General features: G+C 39.3%; 1 protein-coding gene across 2 annotated transcripts in view; it reads left to right on the forward strand.

Annotated features, from left to right (window-relative positions):
* The window catches only part of PRKDC (protein kinase, DNA-activated, catalytic subunit), a 228,912-nt gene that overhangs the window by 144,217 nt on the left and 60,359 nt on the right, over nt 1-24,336 (forward strand). For both annotated transcript variants that reach the window (XM_047723583.1, XM_047723584.1), the window contains 11 exons: nt 679-790; nt 3,242-3,366; nt 3,452-3,601; nt 4,715-4,888; nt 5,939-6,037; nt 8,222-8,429; nt 10,092-10,281; nt 11,414-11,629; nt 17,141-17,253; nt 19,242-19,373; nt 22,249-22,428. In XM_047723583.1, coding sequence (XP_047579539.1) covers nt 679-790; nt 3,242-3,366; nt 3,452-3,601; nt 4,715-4,888; nt 5,939-6,037; nt 8,222-8,429; nt 10,092-10,281; nt 11,414-11,629; nt 17,141-17,253; nt 19,242-19,373; nt 22,249-22,428 — 1,699 coding nt within the window. The remainder of the gene's footprint in view (nt 1-678; nt 791-3,241; nt 3,367-3,451; nt 3,602-4,714; nt 4,889-5,938; nt 6,038-8,221; nt 8,430-10,091; nt 10,282-11,413; nt 11,630-17,140; nt 17,254-19,241; nt 19,374-22,248; nt 22,429-24,336) is intronic.

Genomic DNA, 24,336 nt, shown 5'->3' on the forward strand with positions numbered 1-24,336 from the left:
GAATGGGGAAAGTTAAGTTTTTCAAAATTAGTGTAATTTTTTTCAAGTGTGTTTTAGCAAATAGGAAGTGTTAGGTATTTTCTTTCTTATTTTCCAAACTCATATTTTTAGCATTTGCCCTGAAAGCAACACAAACTCTGTGGGATCATTTGACTGGATCATGACCTGAAAGGGATGCCTGGATGTTGTGCTGCCCTGTCTCTGTGCTGCCTGTAGCTGTACTTCTGCTGTAACTGCAGCCTCTACTTCCTCTCTTAGAGCTTTGATTCCCCCAGATGACAACTGAACTGGAGGCTAACATGATGTGGCCTCTGGAGTCTGGGGGCACGGCACTGGTGCTCACTCTCCTTCTCATTTTATTGTCCTCTTCTCATAGCAGATGGATTTCAAGAGTTGTCAGTAAATCATGATATTGGATAGTAGCTTTCTTTTTACTACAGTTTTTATAGCATCCAGCATTGTGTTTTGCTTTGACTGCAGCAGGTCCTCTGCGATTGAACTGTGGACTTTAATGTGCCTTCCAGGTCATGATGTCAGAGCCTTAAGTACATTTTACATATATGTTTTCACACAAATAATTTCAGTCATGTTATAATGTGGTATGAGGACCAAAGTTACTATATTTTTATGTCAACAGAATGTATTATGATGCATATTTCTTTTCTGTATTTGTAACAGATACTTTCAAGCTTTGGTCAGTAATATGTCCTTTGTAAAATATAAAGAGGTGTATGCGGCAGCAGCAGAAGTTCTAGGACTTATTCTTCGATATATTACCAAGAAAGAAAATGTGAGTATGTTACACAATTTTAAATAAATACTTCTTTTCCAGTTTTGATTTATCATAACACTTGTTACTTATATCCTTTATAATAAACCAAAGTGGCCATCGATTAATATTTTACTCTTTCCTACTGTATACAGTGCTTAGGGTTGTTTTTTTTTTAGATTTTATTTATTTATTTGTCAGACAGAGCACGCACAATTGGGGAACGGCAGACAGAGGGAGAAGCAGGTAAGCAAGGAGCTGGATGCGGGACTCAGTTCCAGGACCCTGGGATGAGGATATGAGCCCAAAGCAGACATTTAAATGACTGAGCCAACCACACATCCCCAGCACTTAGTATTTTTTTAAGAGGACATGGGATTTTTTTTAAACACTTGGAAACTTGGTAAACATTTAAAGATTGGTAGCTTTTTATTTTGAAAGTCAGAATATGAGTACTTAATCAGCTTTCATTCCTCTGAAGGTAGTGTCAGAATTTCCTTTTGGAGAAAATTACTCTGTTAGATATTTGCCATGGTTAGTTAGGGCTAAGTTAACTAGTAAAACCCCCTACTTCCATTTTGGGACATAATATAGCTGTCAGACAGGACAGGGTACCTCAGGGAGCTTTCTCAGTCTTGTGTGCCCTGCCCACTTACAGGATTGTGAGAATAACCTAATTGATTCTTTTAGCGCAATATACATTCAGAGTACTGCAGTTCTCAAAAGAATGTGATTATTATAAATGTATGTAAAGTTCATGGGCCAGTGCATGGAAATTGCATGTTCTAACTTAACTTGAAAATAGCATAGTGGAATGATGCTTACTGCTACATCCCATGATGCTTACTGTCTTCCCATGGTTAGTAAGTGAGTTGCTGTGTGTGTTGAAGCCTCCAAAACCACTGTTACTCATTGTGATAAGCTGCTCTTGCCAGGTCTCATTGCAGTGTGTCCAGGATGACACAGTTGATCATTCCTTCTGATTCCCTTTGTCACTGATTCTGGGACACACTCTCGGCTCTCTTCCTACTTCCCTGGCAGTTTCCTCTCCCTTCCTTAGCTCCATGTTTCCTGGCCACCTCCCTAGCTCTGATATTGGTCCTCTTTTCCTCCCCTGCTCCCCTGTCAACCATCCAGCCTGTGTTTTTGAAAATTGCCTATATGTTCATGATTCTTAACTTTGTACCTCTAGTCCTATCCTTTCCTGAAGGAAAAGATGGAGAGTGGAAAGTGGGCTACTTTCACTCTCTGGCTGGATGAGGGAAGTCGGAGGTCCTGAGGGCACCCAGGGTAACCCAACACAGTGTATTGCACCCCTGCCCATTTTGCTAGTCAGGCATTTATTTTGTTTAGAAGAAAATTAAGGGAAATAGACCCTTTTAGGGAGATCAGTCTTCACTTATAATTTATTTTAGGGATTACCAGCTATTTTTGTAAAATAAAATTTTAAAATTCAGAACAACCTTATTATTATTACATAATTCTAATGTCCCTAGTTGTTGGGTTTCAGTTTACGTAATATGCTAAGTTTTCAGTTCAGATGGAGCAAATTATAGCAGATCCCAGGTTTAATCTCTCTTCAATTAAAATCCAAGTTAGAATGATAAACACTTTTGTTGTACATGGTTCTTTTCTGAATATAAAATGGTACTGATTTAGTGTAGAAATTAGAAAACCAGTGAAATATAAAGAAGTCAGTGAGAGTCACTCATATTCTAACCACTGAATTGCTTTTGGCATTTGAGGTGTAGTCTCTAGTCATCAGTATATGTGAGCATGCACTTGACTTCTCTTGTTCACCCATATTGTATTCTTTTATAATTTTGGTTATGCACGGTGGGTACTTAACTAGCTGGCTCTGGGCTTATGGGGCGCAGCCAGGAACAGGGCAGGCCAAGCCCTTCCCTGCCTCAGGAAGCTAGCATTTGGTGAGGGGAGACCGACAATACATAATCGAATCTATCATGGTAGATAGTAGTATGTGATGAAGAAAGAACAGGATATAGGGAGATAGACAGTGATGGAGTTGGTTGTTTAGATAAAGTTGCATGAAAATTATGGTTTATGTGAATATTTGACCAGAGATGTGAACACTGGCATCATAGAGTCTGCTTACACGGGATTTAGTCACTGATTTCAGTTCAGCTTCTCAAATGACTTGTTAGCAGCATTTCAGGTGTCAGAAGGAAGCACTAATCTTTATCAACCTACCGTCTGACAGGTGCTAGACACCTCCAGTGGTAGCAGCACAAAGCAGGCATGTCTATGGCCTGGCTCACCCAAACTCATAGCCCCAGAACCTCTTGTACCCAGTGGTTATGCCAACCTGTGCATGCTCTTGGTGCTATACCCTGTGAACACCTTTACCTTGTAGATGATAGCATTGAACACCTTCCTTGGGTTCACTTAACTATTCAAATCCGTAACCAACATAAGTTTCCACCTGAATTTGAAAAAAACTTAATTTTTCAGGTATTGGAGGAGTTGGTGTATGAACTAATCATTAAGCAGTTGAAGCAACATCAGAATACGATGGAGGACAAATTTATTGTGTGCTTGAACAAAGCCGTGAAGAACTTTCCTCCTCTTGCCGATAGGTAAGATGTCAGTTATGATGAATGTCCTATTGCAGGAGAGGGTCTGCAACTGTCCTGTCACTCATTGGCCATGTCTACTGGTTAGGTTTATGAACACCGTGTTCTTCCTCCTGCCAAAATTTCACGGCGTAATGAAGACCCTCTGTCTGGAGGTGGTGTTGTGTCGTGCAGAGGAAATAACAGATCTCTATTTACAGTTGAAGAGCAAGGATTTCATTCAAGTCATGAGACACAGGTAAGTGTGAGGCTAGCCCTATATTCTCAGAGGCAGATGGCTCATAAATTTTTGATTTGTTCAGCTATCTCCTTCAACTCAGAAAGAACTCGTAGGCTTTCATTAAATATGTATTTGTTAAATTTTAATCAGAATAAAAGGTTGTGGCGCCTGACCCTCCTGCCTCTGCTAGCCTGGCACTTTGGGGAAGCCACATCTCAAGCGTTCTCTAAGGCTCTTCTCAGATTTAAAATGCATGGTTTTGAATTCTGTACCCATTTTGCCAACTAGGAGGCTTCCATTATTTGTTAAAATTGTTCATTTATTTTCACATTATACTATTAAAATGAATATTAAAAGATGCTTTTGATCACTTACAATATTTTTATTTCTCTGTACTCTCTTCCAGTCTTGTCTGTATACATATTTTTTACATAGGGATAAATTATTGATAAATGCCAATAACAAAGAGTATATGTTGTTGTGTTGTAGTATCCTTCATTAGAAATTTACTCAGTGCCTACTGTGTATAAAGCATTAAGCTGGGTGCTTTAAGGAAGAAAAGATACATAAAACAAGTGTGCACCTTATCTGGGGCCCAGACTAACCTTAACTTGCTTCTGACCTGCCAGGTGGCCTAGCACTTGAAATCATTTTTTCAAAATGTGAAATCCTTTTTATTTAGTTTATTTTATTTGACATTTTGGGTTTTTTTTTAATGAACTTTTATTTTGGAATAACTATATTTATAGAGTATTTGAAAACTAATACACAAAGTTCCCACATACCCTTCATCCAGTTTTTCCATGTCACATCATCGTCATACATTTGTCAAAACTAAGGAATTAACTTCAGTACATTAATGTTAACTAAACTAGACTTTATTTGACTTTTACCAGTTTTCCCACTAATGTTCCTTTTTTTGTTCTAGTATCCAATTCAGGATATGGATTAATGAATTAGTTATTTTTAATACTCTAGCTCATGGTAATTTTTTTAGATGTAATTTTTATGTTCCCATTGTAATAAATTTTGAAATACAGAACAACACAAAGAAGAAAATGTTACCTGTCATATCTGAAAGTATAATTTGTTAAATTAGTGTGTTTTAAAAAAAAATCTCTATTGTTACAGAGATGATGAAAGACAGAAAGTGTGTTTGGACATAATTTATACAATGATGGCAAAATTGAAACCTGTAGAACTCCGAGAACTTCTGAATCCTGTTGTAGAATTCATTTCTCATCCTTCTCCAGTATGCAGGGAACAAATGTATAATATTCTAATGTGGGTTCATGACAATTACCGGTAAGGTTTACATTAACTTTTTTTTTTTTTTTTTTTTTTTTTTTTTGGAGGGGACGGCTGTGGAGGGGCAGAGAGAAGGAGAGAGCAAGAGTCTTAAGCAGATGCCACACCTAGCATGGAGCCCGACATGGGGTTCAATATCATGACCCTGAGATCATGACCTGAGCCAAAATCGAGTTTGACACTTTACTGACTGAGCTACCCAGGCATCCCACTACATTAACATTTTATATTATTAATTTTTAAGGGGGTTTTGGGTGCTTATAGCAATCTGAAACAGATTATAATAATAAAATATTTTTAAACATATAATTAAAATAATTAAAACAAGTTTATTTTAGTATATTGACATGTATCCTTTTTTTTTAACTCCTTTTATGTACCTGTGGGAATTCAGAGTGTGCAATTACTGGTTGAGTCAATAGTGTAATTTGTTTTTATAGTTACCCCTCTAAAATTTGACAAAATTAAGGAAGTGAACTCTGGGATGCCTTCATCCTACAGGACTTCCATCACCCCACTTCTTATAGGGTGTGAACCTGTCCTAGGACCTCTTAGCATTCATAGGGAGCCTCTGCAGCCCTGCTCCCATTACCCACCCCCTCTGCCCTGTGTACCTGAGCCCTATCACATTGCAGGTAGGGTGGTGACAGGCACTTGGATAGGCTTGCAGAGGCCCTAAAGAAGGGTGTCAGGGTACATACGCATGATGGTAAGTTCTGCTGTGATTTGGGAAGTTAAAGTACCACAGGAAAGGCCAGATTTTTTTTTTTAAGATTTTATTTATTTATTTGAGAGAGAGAGCGAGCATGAGAAGGGGAAGGGTCAGAGGGAGAAGTAGACTCCCTGCTGAGCAGAGAGCCAAATGCAGGACTCAATCCCAGGACTCCAGGATCATGACCTGAGTCAAAGGCAGTCGCTTAACCAACTGAGCCACCCAGGTGCCCAGAAAGGCCAGATTATTTAACTTTAATTCTGGATGGTGTTATTGGGATTGAACAAAAGTGATGGGAGACAATGCTAATGTTTTGTCATTTTTTTTTTTCTCAGAGATCCAGAAAGTCAAGCAGATGATGAGTCTCGGGAAGTATTTAAGTTGGCAAAAGATGTATTGATTCAAGGGTTGATCGATGAGAATGCTGGGCTTCAGTATGTGCTCCTCCTGGAATAATTGGGCCAGGACAAATAAATTTAGGGATATTTCTAGATTGACACTGAGTATTTTTCAGCAGTTTTAGAATTATGTTTATAGTATTAGCATTTTCTTTGCTTTCTCAATTCATAGTGTTCATTAAAAAGGTATTTTAACATTAAGACTTAAAAATCCTGACAAGTTATTTTTTTTTTTAAGATTTTATTTATTTATTTGACAGAGATCACAAGTAGACAGAGAGGCAAGCAGAGAGAGAGAGAGAGAGAGAGAAGCAGGCTCCCTGCTGAGCAGAGAGCCCGATGTGGGACTCGATCCCAGGACCCTGAGATCATGACCTGAGCCGAAGGCAGCGGCTTAACCCACTGAGCCACCCAGGCGCCCAAGTTATTTTTTTTTTTATATTTTATTTATTTATTTGACAGGCAGAGATCACAAGTAGGCAGAGAGGCAGGCAGAGAGAGAGGAGGAAGCAGGCTCTCCACTGAGCAGAGAGCCCGATGTGGGGCTCAATCCCAGGACCTTGGGATCATGACCTGAGCCGAAGGCAGAGGCTTAACCCACTGAGCCACCCAGGCGCCCCCTGACAAGTTATTTTAAATAGAAATAAAACTCTTTAAAAAGTGGTATGAATAAATCTTTCTCTGCTCATGTAGTGAATCAGTGTCTTAAAATGAAAAGATCTATAATGATGATTATGTTTCTCATTTAACTCAAATAGTTGAAATCACACTATACATATTAATATTAAGTGAAATGTTTGAAACTTTAGAAATAGGAGAAAACTATAATATTAATTATATAGGGAAATAAAACGTGATTACTATTTTCTGTCGGGTTTGGCCAGCAAAGCCTGAGATGGTGAATGAAAGGATTATTCCCAACCCCTTAGTAGGAGAAAGGAGAGGCCTGAGGGCCAGATGCCCTAGTGGTGAAAGGTCTTGAGCCAAGCTTTGTCTCTGCTTTTATTGTGAGTTTAATTAATACACCATGTGCAAGGCAAGGAGATTGTGAAGTACGTGACCACTACATGTCCCTGTATTTTAAACCCCACTCCCTGGATGAGACCCATGAGCTGAAGTAAGAATCCTCCTGCATTCAGCCAAGAAACTTCAGAGGACACCCAGCATCTAGGCACTCCTCTTTTGCTTTTCAATTAGTCTCATCCAGGGAGGTATATACAAGTCAGGTTTATCCATCCAAACACTATGAATCCCCACAGTTTTCCTCTAAAATGCCTACCCTATTAGTTTTATGAGTGTTTTATCAAGTACTAATTATATAAGAAGGGGTATAAACTTTTTGTATGGTTCTATATTTCAATTTTCCATTCTAAATTTTATTTGGATTTCAAAAGCATTCATAAATTGTAAAACCCAAGCTGTTTTTGTTTTTTTTTAAGTAGGGGGAAGGGCAGAGGAAGAGAGAGAGAATCACACTGTGTGGAGCCCAATATGGGCTTTGATCTCATAACCCCGAGATCATAACCTGCAATCAACAGTCAGACTCTTCATCAACTGAGTCACCCAGGTGCCCTAAGCCTAACCTAGTTTTTAAGTAGTTGAAGTTGTGAATATTTTATGGCAGTAATTTTTAGAGTGAATTGTTTTAACAAGGCAGTGAAGGAATACATATAATTTCTAAAGGTGTTTTCTCAATTTCCAGATAGTTAATATTATATACTCATCATTGAAGATTCCCCAGGTAGTAGAGATGAGAAAAAAATCATCCAGTTTTGGGGCACCTGGGTGGCTCAGTGGGTTAATTCTCTGCCTTCGGTGCAGGTCATTGTCTCAAGGTCCTGGGATTGAGCCCCGCATCGGGCTCTGCTTAGCAGAGGCCTGCTTCCCCCCCACCCTGCCTGCCTCTCTGCCTGCTCGTGATCTCTCTGTCAAATAAATAAATAAAATCTTAAAAAAAAAAAGACCCTTAAAAAAAAATCATCCAGTTTTTCACCTCACCTCTTGTTAAATATGCTAAGGTTTTGGAATATTCCCTTCCTTCAATGCATATTATTGCTCATAACTCAGATAAACTCCTTATACAATTTTGGATGTGGTTTTCCTCTATGTTAAGTTTTATAGTGATGACAGACTGCCTTCTCCACATGACACCATGTATAGGACATTCTTTCTTATTTGCCAATATCTGAGAAATACGCTTCTTTCCTCTCTGCTTTTCAGATTAATTATTCGAAATTTCTGGAGCCATGAGACTAGATTACCTTCAAATATCTTAGACCGACTGTTGGCACTAAATTCCTTATATTCTCCAAAGATAGAAATGCACTTTTTAAGTTTAGCAACAGATTTTCTGCTTGAAATGACCAGCATGAGCCCAGATTATCCAAACCCTGTGTTTGAGCATCCTCTGTCAGAATGTGAATTTCAGGTGAAGTACTTATCTCTATAATAATAAATTTTAAAAGCTTTTCCTATCTTTTAGTCAACATTTTCTAAGAGTTAAACTGGCTTTTATTGAGATATAAATGATGTATGACATATTAGTTTCAGGTGTACAACATAATGATTTGATATTTGTTTGTATTGTGAGATGATTACCACAGTAAGCCTAGTTAACATCCAACACCACATAGTTACAAATATTTTTTCCTTGTGATGAGAATTTTTAACATCTATTCTCTTAGCAACTTTCAAATATATAATACAGTATTATTAACTGTAGTTACCATGCTATGCATTTTACCTCCATGAATTACTTATTTTTTAACTGGAAGTTTATACCTTTTGACCCCCTTCACCCATGTTCCCTTGTCCTGCCACCCCTCCTCTCTGTCCTCTGTCTCTGGCAATCACCAGTTTGTTCTCTGTGTCTTTTTCAGTTCAATTTGTTTTGTTTTGGTGTTGTTTAGATTCCACATGTAAGTGAGATCATGTGGTATTTGCCTTTCTCTGTCTAACATATTTCACTTAGCATAATGCCCTGAAGGTCCATCCATGTTATCAAAGATGGCAAATTTCCTTCTTTTTCATGATTCAATAATATTCCATTGCATATGTGTGTACACACACACACATCACATCTTCTTTATCCATTCTTCCATCAATAGACACTGAAGTTGCTTCCATTTCTTGGTTATTATGAATAATGCTGCAGTGAACATAGAGGTGCATATATCTTTTTGAGTTAGTGTTTTGTTTCCTTTGGATAAATACCCAGAATTAGAATAGCTGGATCATATTGTATTTCTAATTTTAATTTTTTGAGGACCTCTGTACTGTTTTCCTTAGTGTTTGCATCAATTTATATTCTCACCAGTAGTGCTTGAGGGTTTCCTCTTCTCCACATCCTTGCCAACAGTTGTCATTTCTTGTCTTTTTGATCAGAGCCACCTGACACATGTGAGGTGATGTCTCATTGTGATTTTGTTTTGTGTTTCTCTGATGATTAGTTGTACTGGGCTTCTTATTTTACTTGGAATACTTACACATTCCTTTCTGAAACACATTTGTTTCAGCCTCATATGCTCACACTCTCTTGACATGCTCACACTTGTTCCCCTTTCAGCCTCCACTTAGATTTTCCTTTCTCGGTAATGCCATCCTCCTCCCCATCCATTTGGTAGACACTGAGTTTGCCTCTTCTCCTGGCAGCCTTAACAACCTGTGATGATTTACATATTTACAGATGTGCTCACTTTGTATCTGCTAGCCTGGCTAGCTGAGCCTGACTGTTTTGCTTGCACTTCTCCTGTGACTTCCTTAGTGTTGAGCACATAGTGGGACTTTGGAAGGAGCTGAGCCCTTCAGCTTGTTAGTGTTGTGGTGCCACCACTAGGTTTGGCATTAAGCCATTTAATGCAGAATGTGAAGGAGGAGAAATACGGTTTTTCTCCCCCAATACTAATCACTATTTCTAGATGGCAAATAATTATTTAGTTAAAATGTTTAAATTCGGGAAGTTTCTTCAGCTGTTTTCCACAGAGATACATGAAATTATGTATTTACTGATAGTAGCAATGAATTTTAATAAAAATATTTCAGTGTTGCTAAAGAAGGACCATTATTTCATTTGGAACTCTTTTACTTGCAGGAATATACCATTGATTCTGACTGGCGTTTCCGAAGTACTATTTTCACTCCAATGTTTATTGAGACTCAGGCCTCCCAAAGTGCTCTCCAGACCCGGACCCAGGAGGGATCCCTCCTAGCTCAAGGGGTGATGGCTAGGCAGATACGAGCCACCCAACAACAGTATGACTTCACACCTACACAAACTGCAGGTATCTATCACACCTGAACACCTGCCTGCTCTGCACAAGGCAATATGATCTGTGGAAGTAGCTTCCACTACAAGAACATTGACTGTAAGAGAAGTGAAACAATAATAGAAAAAAGTGGTAAGAACCACAGAAAAGATAGGTCAGTCAAAGGAGAAAAGCATTGGGATTCCAAGAGTCATCAAATTCTTTGAGTTGGAACAGGGAAAGCAAGGGAGGGATGATGGGGACCTGGTGTTTAAAGGATATGGAGTTTCTGTTTAAGATGATGGAATATGCTCTGGAGATGAATTGTGATGGTTGCCCCACAGTGTGACACCCTAGTTCTGTACACTTTACATGATTAAAATAGTTAATTTGGTGTTCTCTAAATTTTAACAGTAAAAAACAAAAATAAAAAAGGACTGTTCTTGACTAGAAAAAAACAAAAGTAACAGTACATGTATGTTTTGTTTTGGTTTCACATTTTAAACCCCTTATCTCAAAAGCAAAGTACTGAAGAGCTAAATCAAAATCATTTATTGTGTTTATAGTTTATTAAACTTTTCTTTCCTGAATTGTTCACCTGTTTCCTTTGATCAGAGAAGTACAAGTTGTAGAGTAAAATACCTTAAATGATTTCATATAAACATTTCAGATGTTTTTCCTTTGTGTAAATTTTTTCATGTTTCATTGTTTCTAGAAGTAGAAATGATTTGAATAATTACCATGAATATTTTATGACATTATATTAGAAGTCATGAATCTTTAGTACCTTATAGGAGATACCAGGTGTCATTCCTGTAATGATCACAGTGGCTTGAAGGAGCAGATGGGGTGTTTCCTGCTTCACAAATGAGGACACAGGCTCAAACACCTGAGCTGCCTCTGATCACTCACTAGTAACCTAGCGGTAAACTGCCTATTGTCTTTCTGCTGTGATGTGGCTGTCTCCCTGGAGGAGCTGTCCCCAGTGACAATGGCAGGGGATTACGTGGAGGCCCCAGGTGCCACAGAATGATGCATCCCTTGTCGCATACAGTGTGTCTGGCAGTTGGCAGTGCTCCACCAGGTGCAGTGGTGGGGTGGGGTGGTCTTGGCAGGGTTGGGCAGTGTTGAGCCTGCTGTGACATGCTCTGGTCCTGCCTGTTTGTAGATGGCAGAAGCTCCTTTAATTGGCTGACTGGGAGCAGTATTGACCCACTGATGGATTATACAGTCTCCTCATCATCGGATTCCTCATCTTCCTCCTTGCTGTTTGCCCACAAGAGGAGTGAAAAGTTCCAGAGAGCACCCTTGAAGTCAGTGGGACCTGATTTTGGGAAAAAAAGGCTGGGCCTTCCAGGAGATGAGGTGGATAACAAAACGAAAGGTAAAGTAAGCTTGCTGAAATGTACTTAAAATATGTTAATGCAGAGACTTAAAGAAAAGTGCATTTCTGACTGCATTCACATTTCCATGTAACCTTATAAGTCCATTAAAATTTTTTTTTATTTTGGGGCACCTGGGTGGCTCAGTGGGTTAAGCCTCTGCCTTCAGCTCAGGTCATGATCTCGGGGTCCTGGGATCGAGCCCCGCATCGGGCTCTCTGCTCAGCGGTGAGCCTGCTTCTCCCTCTCTCTGCCTGCCTCTCTGCCTGCTTGTGATCTCTCTCTGTCAAATAAATGAATAAAAAAAAAAATTTTTTTTTAAATTTTTTTTATTTTTTATTTTTTTATTAACATATAATGTATTATTAGCCCCAGGGGTACAGGTCTGTGAATCATCAGGTGTACACACTTCATAGCACTCACCATAGCACACACCTTCCCCAATGTCCATAACCCAACCACCCTCTCCCCCGCCCGCCCCAGCAACCCTCCCTTTGTTTTGTGAGAATAAGAGTCTCTTATGGTTTGTCTCCCTCCTGATCCCATCTTGTTTCATTTTTTTCTTCCCTTCCCCCCAAACCACCCCACTTCGCTTCTCACATCAGGGAGATCATATGATAATTGTCTTTCTCTGATTGACTTATTTCGCTCAGCATAATATCCTCTAGTTCTATACACGTCGTCACAAATGGCAAGATTTCATTTCTTTTGATAAGCCCATTAAAATTTAATCTGGGTGCTCCAGGATGGCTCAGCATATAACTTTTAATCTTGGGGTCATGAGTTTGAGCCCCATGTTGGGAGTAGAGCTTACTTAAAAAAATAAAATTTAATTCAATAAATATTCAGCACTTACCATGTTGAAAGCCTAGTTTCAGGTGTTCCAGAAAAGCTTTGAGTAAATTGGACTCATTCCATTCATTTAGTGACTTTCTGAGCATCAGGGCCTGGTAAAGGCAACAACAGGTCGGTGACCTTGAGGTGAGGCAGAATTAGTAAGTCTCAGAGAGAGAAAATGAGAGAGTGCCAGGAAGGACCTGGGGAAAAGGCCGACTTTGGGACTAGCCTCTGGGCTAGGGGTGTGGGAAGGGGGAGGGTAAACAGAGAATGAGGCAGGGAGTATGGAGTGGATTTGGGAAGTGGAGGGGACCCAGATCAGCTTAAGATTGTTTAAGGACTTCACAGACCTGTACCCCTGGGGCAAATAATATATTATATGTTAATAAAAATAATTAGTTTTTTAAAAAGATTGTTTAAGGACTGGTAGGCCTTGTAACGGTCTAGCCTATGGGACACACCCACGGGGAGTAAAGAGCAGACAGCTGGGGATGTGGGCCTGGTGCTTTAGGAGGCAACCAGGGCTTTCTGCAGTGTTCTCTGGATGACCTATTGGGGGGTCCCATGGAGCAGCATCTGAGCCTGAGGAGGCCCTGGTGGCCAAGGCAACAGGCACCTCTGACCCCACCACACATCCAGGGTCCTGGTGGGGAAGATGAGGGGAGATGTGTCACGGAGGCTGCAGGGAAGTGCAGGCAGAGCTCAAAGACCAGCGCTGGCTGAAAGGGTGTAACTCAGCTTTTTATGAGAATGGCAACTCTGGAAGTGAGTGAAAGCCCAGAGGAAGAAAATGGAGAAAGTAAAGGTCCTAACAGAACCTTGGAGAAATGCCAACCATTTGAATTTAGATATAAAGAAATAAAATTAGGAGCAAGGATAAATTTCTTTTACTTATTTTTTATTAAGTGTTTTATTTTAATTCCAGTATAGTTAATGTACAGTGTTATGTGAGTTTCAGATGTACAATAATATAGTGATTCAGCAGTTTTATACATCATTACTCAAGGCTCATCATGATAAGTATATCCTTAATCTGCTTCACCTACCTCACTCATATCCCAACCCACCTCCCCTCAGATAAGATTTATTTTATTTTATTTTATTTTTAAGTAATCTCTATACCCAATGTGGGGCTCAAACTCACAACCCTGAGATCAAGAGTTGCACACTGTGCTGACTGAACCAGCCAGGTGCCCCTGATACGCTTTATTTTAAATGAGTAAGGGTAAATTCCTTTAGGAACTAAACACATACATGAAATACTTTCCTCATTTCCAACCACTCTTTTTCACATTTATGTCACAAATCTGTGGCCATACATAATTCTGTGAATTTAATGTAGATGATGTATATCTAGCTTCCTTTTGCTCACCATTCTAGGTTTGAAGGGGGCTAATGAGCCCCCTCCTGCTCTGTCTGTTCTGCCCCCTGTTTGGTTGCCTCCTACCAGTCTTTCTTTTATATCTTCTTCTTCTGCTGTTTCTCTGCCAGACTGTCATCTGGCCAAAGTGCATGGTTCTCTGTCCTTCTGTAACTGACGATGAAAGCTCTGAAGTTAAAACACAGTCCCAGAATGACTGTTACTTTCCCATGGCTCATTAAGTGTCTTGCTGACCTCAAACCCATGGCACATACATCCTCCCACAGAGTTGTTGAGATGGGCATTTGGGGCAGCCTGCAGTCCAGTTAACACATGAGAATTGCCCATGACCCACTCTACTGAAAGGGGAGGAAGCTCAGAAAACAAAGGGGAATGGCTGAGGATCGCAGCATAGTCCACATCTCAAACTTTGAGCAGTGTTTCCCTGTCTTCATTGACTTTGTATAGAAATTAAGGAGGATAAGAGGTAAAACCTAATTTTTAAACCCTTTTCCTTAAAAGTTTTATATATGAATTTGAAAAAAATCATAGAACTGAGGCAAAATGAATACTGTTAGCTATCCATTTTAATTTGGTTAATATATTTGAATCTCCCCTTGTAGATATAAAATATTTCCCACACTGTCCATCTTCTTTGTGGGTTATGTATTTTCTTGCCTAAAGAGGAATATTGGGAAGTTCATAAAATATGGTGAATTAATCCTTACTGTGATATTATCATTGGCGTTTGAAAATGAAATTGTAGGGGTGCCTGGGTGGCTCAGTAGGCTAAAGCTTCTGCCTTCGGCTCAGGTCATGATCCCAGGGTCCTGGGATCGAGCCCCGCATCAGGCTCTCTGCTCAGCGGAGCGCCTGTTTCCTCCTCTCTGTCTCTCTCTCTGTCTCTCTGCCTACTTGTGATCTCTGTCTGTCAAATAAATAAATAAAATCTTTAAAAAAATAATAAAATAAAAATGAAATTGTAACCTAATTAAAATATCATTTTTCAACTATTTTAATTCTTCATTACAGTTTCCTTTAGTTATTTGTTATTAGGGTAATACATGCAAGTAGTTTGAAGAGTCAAATACTTTGCCAAAGCTTTCTAGAAGAAATAGCAACCCTCCATACCCATTCCCCAGATTCCAGACGCAACCACTTACACCCTTCTGTATCTCCAGTATTGCTACCCTACCTTTTTTTTTCTTTCAATATTTTTCATTCTCTTTTGCTTGCATTATAGACATTGAGGATCTGGCTCCTTCTTGTCCCTCACACACACTCGCAATGAATTCTTCCTGTATAGTTTCCTCTTATTTTGACTGCATAAATATTATATCTGTTCAAAGTATAGTGCTACTATGATTATTTTGCATTTCTTGTATAATAATATTTCTGGGCATTAATAATTATTTTGGTTTAGATTTCTGCATATTATTACTTGATTTCCTTTGAGTTGTACCATTGTCTTTTACTGTGTCCCAGTACATGATTGTTTTATCTTAAATGAAATCTCTCCTGGAGCTTCTGAGCCACGCTGTTCCAGGCTACTGCTCTTGGGGTGTCTGCTCAGCTATGGTTCAGAGACCACCTCTTTGTCCTGAGGGTCTTTTCACCTCTCTTGGATCCAATTCTTCCTTGGCTTGGTCCTTCTTTCTGATGAAGCACTTCTTCATGAGCTTCCTGAGAAAGGGAGTCAGAAGACCTAAGCTGTTTTTGATGCTTTGATGGCAGTCACACCTGCTGGGTATTTTAGCTATAGAATTTTGAGTGTGAACTCATCAGGGTTCCCTAGTACCCAAGGTTGGGTTGGGAAACCTAGTGGCATTCATTTTATTGATTCTTTGTTAAGAATTGGCAGAACATCTTTTTTTTTTTTTTTAAAGATTTTATTTATTTATTTGACAGAGATCACAAGCAGGCAGAGAGGCAGGCAGAGAGACAGGAGGAAGCAGGCTCCCTGCTGAGCAGAGAGCCCGATGTGGGACTCGATCCCAGGACTCTGAGATCACGACCTGAGCCGAAGGCAGCGGCTTAACCCACTGAGCCACCCAGGCGCCCTTGGCAGAACATCTTAGGATCCTTTCTTTTAAATAAATTTTAGGAAATTTCACAAAAGGGTCCTTTGAAGCATGCAGGTCTGTTTTAGCCCATTTTTCTGGGCATAGGAGGGCCCTTTAAGACTGCTAATGCATTTTCCAGTTTTGCAGTATTTTTTCTTGGATGATTTTGTTGATGATTTCCTCATATCCGTTTTCTTTTTGGAATACAGACCTTATCAGCTCTTACAATTTTCATGTTTTTCATCCTTTTTGCTTTGTATTCTGGGAAATCACTTTAACCTATCTTCTAACCCTTACTTTTAAGTTATATTTTTAATTTCCATGAACTTTTTATGTTCTCTGAATGCCCTTCCAGCCCTTGATCCACTGTTGGAATTTCTGCTTTTGTCTTTTTAATAAATGATAATATTTTGAAAAATTTTTCCCCTGGAAGGACTGCTTTCAACAGTTGTTCTTTCTCTATTTTTTTCATTTCTGTCTTTCATGTTTGAAGCTTTCCTCAAAATGTCTGGTGACTTGGCTTTTCACTTATACTCCCAGATGAGGCACTAAAAAGGCATTTGGAGTAGCTACATATTAGGAGTGCAGATGTCATTGTAGACCAGAACACTGAAACTCCTGATGTGTTCATATCTTTGCCTGTGCTTTTGTGCTGGTGGATTACCCAGAGGCAAAATCTCCAGTCTCTTGCCTACAGGCTGGCAAGCCAGGGTGCCAGTACTCTAGAGGCCAAGCAGGACCAGGCAGCTCCAGGTTCCAAAAGCCCTTGCGGTCACTCATGGTGTAGTTGCTGTGCTTGCAGCCATGTCAGCCCTGTGCACCCATGGGCCCTATGTCCTCTCCCAGGCTTGGCACCTGCAGCACTAGGGACAGTGCTTCCTAACCACACCTCCTGCTGCAGCCTCACTTTCCTCCCCTCCCATGGACATGCCTGCTACTGCCAGGTCCTGCCCTTTCCAGGTCTTGTCAGCTGTCCTTGTTTGTTTCTGTTCTCTGCGTGGTGGCACTGGGGTTGGGCTGGGTTAGTTACAACTTTCTGCTCTCTAGTTTCCAAAACTGGTTAGTGGTCTCCTGTGCTATTCTCTGTTCTTCATAGACTTAAGTCATTGCAACAAAACAGAACAGCTAGATGAAAGTAAAAAATGGAAGTAAGCAAATAATTATACTTTTTATTTCAGGGGATTCTAGAAAGGAGGTGAAGTCAACTGCAAATGTCAAATTGACCATCTGTAACAAACCTTTATATTCTTCAGGCATAGACAATCGGACAGAAATATTAAGATTACGCAGGCGATTTATAAAGGACCAAGAAAAGCTCAATTTGATTTATGCCAGAAAAGGTATTGCTGAACAAAAACGAGAAAAGGTTTGTATCTGTTTTGAGAATTTGAGTGGTCAGAAATATTTTTTTATATCAGCGGATATATACTAAGGAAATAAGATTCTTGTCAGATATTTCTTGCGTGACAAAATTACAGAACCAGCACTATATGAGTTAAAGTTACTTATGAACCAAAGATTCTTCCTCTAATGTAGATGTAAAGGACAGTGGTGACTCACTAATGAGGTCATGGGAATCTTGGAATGGGGCCTATGTGTGTAGTCCCTTGAATCTGAGGTTTGTTGTGGCTCATGGGCACTACCAGGACCTCATCCTTGCCCCTTATCTCAGACTCTCACTGCAGCTTGGCTTTGTTCTTCTCTGTGTACAGCTTGGCTTTCTCCATGTGGTAGAGACACAGCCTCCAATAATTCCTGAATTATCTTACAACTTTAGCTGCTGGGAAGGATTAGCCATAGTCTTGCCCCACTGTGGGTCTGGGGCCACTGTGGGACCACATTACAACCAGCTGTTCTCTGGGGTACCTGGATGAAGAGGGAATGGTGAGCCCAGAGAAAAGGGTGAGCAGGCCAGATGGATGGTCCAGGGTTATCTGCTAAAAGCAGTGACCTAGTATGGCATGAATTAAACATTTCTCAAAATGTGGAAATAATGAAAGAATTTGTTCAGCAACAGCTTCGGTATTACTTAAAAACCAGTAATTATGACAAAATTGTCAAGAAAGACAAGACTGTATGTTTAAAAAAAACACTTGAGTGTTTTAATTAAGTGAAGAAATTCACTTAATTAACTTGCAAATCTGAGTATGAAGAAATTGAATGGTTCCACTATATCTTCTGTGGAAAGAAAATGGACATTTCATCTCTCTTGTCTCTGTAAGAACAGCTGTTCTCTTGAAGGCAAGGGTCCAAAATCAGTGCCTCACAGTCCTCCCATGCTTCTTCTCACTGGCCCCACCACACATGGAGAGTGTTCTTCTTTGTCCACTCAGAAGTAACCATGAGCTACTAATTAAGCCTGAAATCTAAGTAGGTGTGCCTGAAGGAAATAAAAAGCAGAATATGAACAGAAGGAAAAGATAAAACCAGGATTGTTGGATAGAAATCAGAGGGGGATATTTTGGTTTGATACAAAGAAAGTCCTTTAATAAATGTAGAATGGCCTGCTGTGTGAGGCCGTGTATTCCCTCTGACACGGGTGTTCTCATCTGAAGCGTCAGACCTCTCGGTAAGAATGGCATCAGAAGTCCATGCGCTTTATTTGTTGGGAGCATTGTGCTCAGTGTCAGGCACTACTCTCAATGCTAATGGTATAGAGGTGAATATGATATAAGCATTCATGGAGCTACAACCCAGTGTGTACAACAGAACCAAAAAAATTAATGAGTTAAGATTATAATGTGCAGTTGGAGATTAACCAAGTGATGCCCATGTGTGGGGAAGACTGTTAAAGACAAAGTAAGAAAGCAAGCCTCTTTGAAAATGATATCTGAGGTGGGAACCAAATGATGAGAGAGAAACTGTGAAAAGACACTCTGGGCAGAGATGAACAGGTCCCACAGCCCTGTGTGGTGGAGAGTTGGGGTGACTCAAAAGCACGTGCAAGGCCAGCGTGGCCTAAGCAGGTGAGCAGGGTCAGGAAGAGCTGGGTTAGGGGCTGTGGTGATATCACTGGGCCTGTTAGCCAAGGGTTTTTTAAGAGGAATTAAGGGGAAGAAATGAAATATGGCTTTAAAAAATTCTAATTCAAGTTCTTTGAGTTTACAAATATTCACATTATTTTGTGATAAATATTTAAATAATCATACTGCTCATTTGATAGTAATTTTTATTTTGGATTTATTGTCTACCATAGACTGGTAAAGTGTAGGGACCAAACCATTTTGGGTAAAATTTTTCATCAAGTTCACCTTTGTGTTAAAGATAAGTACTGACTGATCGTTTCATAGTTCATGCACTACAAATTTTTTCAGTAAGAATTCTAATCTTCTTTCTTGGTTCTAATGATTATAGGAGATTAAGAGGGAGTTAAAAATGAAGCACGATGCCCAAGTCATTTTATACAGGAGTTACCGTCAAGGAGACCTTCCTGACATTCAGATTAAATACAGTAGCCTGATCACCCCCTTGCAAGCTGTGGCCCAGGTTGGTCCTTGAATGCTTCATTTTTCTATTGACTGATAAAAACTATTTATCATTTCCGGGGGCTACCGTATGCTACACTGAGGTGTTGATTTGTCTTTAACAATGGACTTGGTTAAAAGACATTGGTTCAAGTCTTGGCCATGCTATTTCTTGGCTCCAAAACTTCTTTTTACAGGTGCAACTCACTTAGAGTCATCTAGAAGATAGCCCTGCCGTTGGGGTCCTTGTCAAGACACTTAATGCTCTGAGCCACAACTTCTTCATCTATGAAACCAGGGAGTGAAATCTATTTTTCTTACCAATAATGTTGGTCAGTGAAGTAATGTGCAATAAACTTTAAAGTGCTAAGCCACTTAAATCATTGCTTATATGATATCCTTTTGGTTGTCTGAGGGATCAGGAGAATATCAGTTTATGGGTGGGATTAGTATTTTCCTTCTCTGTTAATTTTCTTAATAGCAGAGGATTGGAAATATTTTTCTAAGTTGTGAGGGTTGAGAGTGAATGAAATTTTCTAGCTGAATTCTCTGGCAAAAGCAGGATATTTATTCCCTGAAAGCCTAGTTAAGATTCCTTTGACTTTTATCAAAATACATTTAAAAATTGAAGAGGAAGAGTGTGTTTGTGTGTGTGTGTGGCATAATGCTAGATGCTGAAATATGCTATATATTGTATAAATTTTCAAAAACTTATATTGCTTATAATCATGTTATATCTGCATAGTCTTTTACTTTTTTTTAAGCTTTTTGTTTAATCTAAATAAATATAGATTAACAGCAATTTTTAAAAATAGTACATAGTCCCATATACTCTTTACCTGGCTTTCCCCACTGGTGGTATCTTATTTAACCATTTATGTTGATCTAGAAATTGACATCGGAACAACAGTGTTATCTGGACTGGTCTTAACCATTTTTCCCCTCGTGTGTGTGTGTGTGTGTGTGTGTGTGTGTGTGTGTGTGAGAGAGAGAGAGAGAGAGAGATTCTGTGCAATTGTAGCATACGTCTGATTTATGTAACTACTATCACAGAAGATCCCTTGAGTGTTATAGAGTGCTTTCACATTTCTTTCATTAGATTCTCCCAGTAATTTCGTGACATAAAGGCAGTTTTTAGACACATTTACAGATGAAGAACTGAAGGTTAGCAAAGAATGGATAATATGGTTCAAACTTTGTATTCTTGCTGGGTGTGAAACTAAGACAACTCCCCCCCGCCCTTTGTTTTGACGCCTGGCCTAGTGCTTTTCTTCACCCCCATTATTTCCCAGTTTTTCTAGTGCTTTGCACATATGTATTCACATCACTGCCTCAGAAATGATGCTGCTGCCTACTCTCCTAGGCATGGTTTGCATCTGCCCATGTTGGATAGGTATGTGGTATGTACTAATGATAGCAGGTTACAGGCCTGATACTGCTGAGACCCATGTCCAAGTCAGTTCATCTCTTTGGTGCTTGGAAAATATTGAGATGGTGAATATTGTTTTGAAAAAACGTGACTACATTTTTTTCTGTTCTTTGAAAAGGAATATGTGTCCTTATATTTCTCGAATTCCTAATACTTTATTCAACAAGTGCTATATATGGAGCAGTTCCTTCTGGATGCCAGGGACTGCTCTAAGCACTGAGGTGCAGCTGTGAACAAAACAGACAAGGCCTTCTCTGTTGTCCAGGGGCTCCTCTTCTTCAACATGAGTGTTGCACGCTAGAGAACTGAAGAGGAGCCTGTAAATTAGTCATTACAGCACATGTCCAATGACAACATTCTGTTGCTCTGAAAACATTCTTTAGTTTAAGCATCATTGCATCATAACAGAAGAAGCATTTAGAGCTCCCTGGGAAGTAAGGGAATTTGTGCATAGGACTCAAGATTTGGGTTGTAGACATGGGAACCTGTCTGCTGCAAGTTAAGTGAAAAAAGTTATCGAACAGATACCGTATGAGAGAGTGTGTGTTGTGAGTAAAAGACCAACCCATGGCAGTGACTATCTTCATGTAGTATAACTGGTGATTTTCTTTTTTCCTAATTTATATTTTCTGAAAATTTTTATAGCAACCATATAACTTTTGTAAAGCAAATAAATTACTAAATAAAGAACAAATCAAGAACTTTTTATTCAGACACAGTTTTCATTAAGCAAAATAGTGTTCAGATCTTATTAGTTCATGGATTCATGCCTTCCTTTAAGAAATACAGACACTGCATGCTAGGGACTGTTCTTAGTACTGGTGTCGCAGGCACCAGTTCTTGTAGTCATGGAGTGTGAGGGTTAAAGCCATGAAAGATCAGGTTCTGTTAGAGTTGAATACACCAAACATTAAAAGCACAAAAATGGCTACTGATGGTTTTAACAGTTTAAATGGTCATATTGATGGGACTTTGAAATTTTAAATTGGCATTTTATTTAAGCTTATCAGCTATCTTTAGCTTTATGATGATACTAATGTGAAGATAGTACTTAAAAATCTCATTTAATCTTTCTTGAAGATCTTATCAATTACTGCAGTGGTCACTTGATGTGCTTTAACTTGGCTAATCCTTACCACAGCCCTGAGATGTGTTCTGTTATCCCTACTTTAAAGATGAAATATCTGAAGGTCCAGACTCACCCATGAGTTAAGCTCTGTGGCTACATATGTGATTAAGCCAGCTTACATTATTTCTGGGTCCAAAATCCATGATATCACAGGTATATTTGGTTAAATTTCAAACACTAGCCACATCAATGCCTGTTAAAACTTTCTAAACAGAATTGAGATGTAAATTAGATATGTTTGCAAAAGTTTGTGTTTTCAAATAAAGCTCTGATAGTATTAGTGAATTGTAGCATTTTTACTTCAGATCCTAACTTGTCTTTGTTTTGGGCATTTTACAGAGAGACCCAATAATTGCAAAAGAGCTCTTTGGCAGCTTGTTTTCTGGAATTATAAAAGAGATGGATAAATACAAGACCAAGTCTGAGAAAAACAACATTACTCAAAAGTTGCTCCAGGACTTTAATCATTTTCTTAACACCACTTTCTCTTTCTTTCCACCTTTTGTCTCTTGTATCCAGGTAAGAGTCTATACATGCTTCATAAATATTCATTATCTACTTTCCCATCAAAAGACTGTGTCATAATAACTTAATTTGTTTCATAAGCTGAAGCACAAGGTGTTTGAGTATATGTACTCTGTATGGTTACCTCTTCCCAGAAGGGTTGGTGTGATTTGATTGTATTTTTTTTTTTAAACAAGCATATAGGGGGGCGCCTGGGTGGCTCAGTGGGTTAGGCCGCTGCCTTCGGCTCAGGTCATGATCCCAAGTCCTGGGTTCAAGCCCCACATCGGGCTTTCTGCTCAGCAGGGAGCCTGCTTCCTCCTCTCTCTGCCTGCCTCTCTGCCTACTTGTGATTTCTCTCTGTCAAATAAATAAATAAAATCTTTAAAAAAAAAAAAAACAAGCATATAGGGATGTCTGACCCTTGGTTTCAGCTCAGGTCATGATCTCAGGGTCCTAGGATCAAGCCCCACAACAGGCTTTAGGCTCAGTGGGGAGTCTGCCTGAGAATTCCCTCCCTCAGCCCCTCCCCCAACTTGTGCCTGCTCTCTCTCTCTCTCTCTCTCTCTACAATAAATGGATGAGTCTTTATTAAAAAAACAAACAACAATAACAACAACAACAAAAAAAACCCAAATACCCCAAATTTATATTTGACTGAATAATTAGAAATCAGCCTTGGTATAAAAATGTTCTGATTTTGGGTGCCTGGGTGGCTGAGTGGGTTAAAGCCTCTGCCTTCAGCTCAGGTCATGATCCCAGGGTCCTGGGATCGAGCCCCACATCTGGCTCTCTGCTCAGCAGGGAGCCTTCTTCCCCCTCTCTCTGCCTGCCTCTCTGCATACTTGTGATCTCTTTCTCTCTGTCAAATAAATAAATAAAATCTTTTTAAAAAAATGTTCTGATCAATAAGTCAATTCCTTCAGTAATTTGGTTAAGTCCTGCATGTTGTTAGTTGTTTTTCCTTATATACTGTTTCACCAGATTATTTCCTGCCTCCTGATTGCCTTCAACAGATGTTGATTGAGCATATTCCTGACTTTCTAAGTGGTGGGGATGGTGAGTGATGCAAAGAGGCACAAATCTCTTCTCTCCTGGAATTACAATGGACAACAAACAATAAACAGAAAAATACAGAAGATAACATGAAGTAGTCTTAAGTGTCACAGAACTTGAGTAGTACAGAAACACCAGTGTAATGTAGAATAGTAATGAAGCAGAGAGGGAGACATCCTCTTGAACAGGGTGATACCACAGGGTGGTACCATGATAGATATTTAGATGGAGTGGTCAGAGAAGGCCTTCTAAGGCAGTACAGTTTGAGCAGATATAGGCATAGTTTCAGTTACTACTTAAAATGTGCTTTCTGGAAGGTTACATTTTCATGTAAGAAATGTTTCCTTTGCCATTTAAAACATGGATCATTACAAAGTCCCTAGTAGAAAACTGTTTCAGTTCATTTTAGTATTTTTAAATTTTTTTTATTTAAATTAGATTTAATTAACATATAGGGTATTGTTAATTTCAGAGGTAGGATTTAGTAATTCATCAGTTGCATATAACACCCATGCTCATCCCATCAAGTGCCCTCCTTAATGCCTATCAACCAGTTACCCCATCTATCCCACCCACCTCTCCTCCAGCAACCCTCAGTTTATTTCCTATAGTTACGTGTCTCTTATGGATGGTTTGTTTCCCTCTTTGTTTTCATCTTATTTTTATTTTTCCTTCCCTTCCCCATGTTCTTCTGTTTTTGTTTATTAAATTCCACATATGAGTGAAATCATATATTTGTCTTTCTCTTATTTTGCTTAACATAATACCCTATAGTTCCATCCATGTCATTGCAAATGGCAAGATTTCATTCTTTTTGATGCATGAGTACTATTCCATTGTATATATATACACCACACCTTCTTTATC

This window comes from Lutra lutra, chromosome 4, assembly GCF_902655055.1.
Source record: "Lutra lutra chromosome 4, mLutLut1.2, whole genome shotgun sequence".
Classification (NCBI taxonomy): domain Eukaryota; kingdom Metazoa; phylum Chordata; class Mammalia; order Carnivora; family Mustelidae; genus Lutra; species Lutra lutra.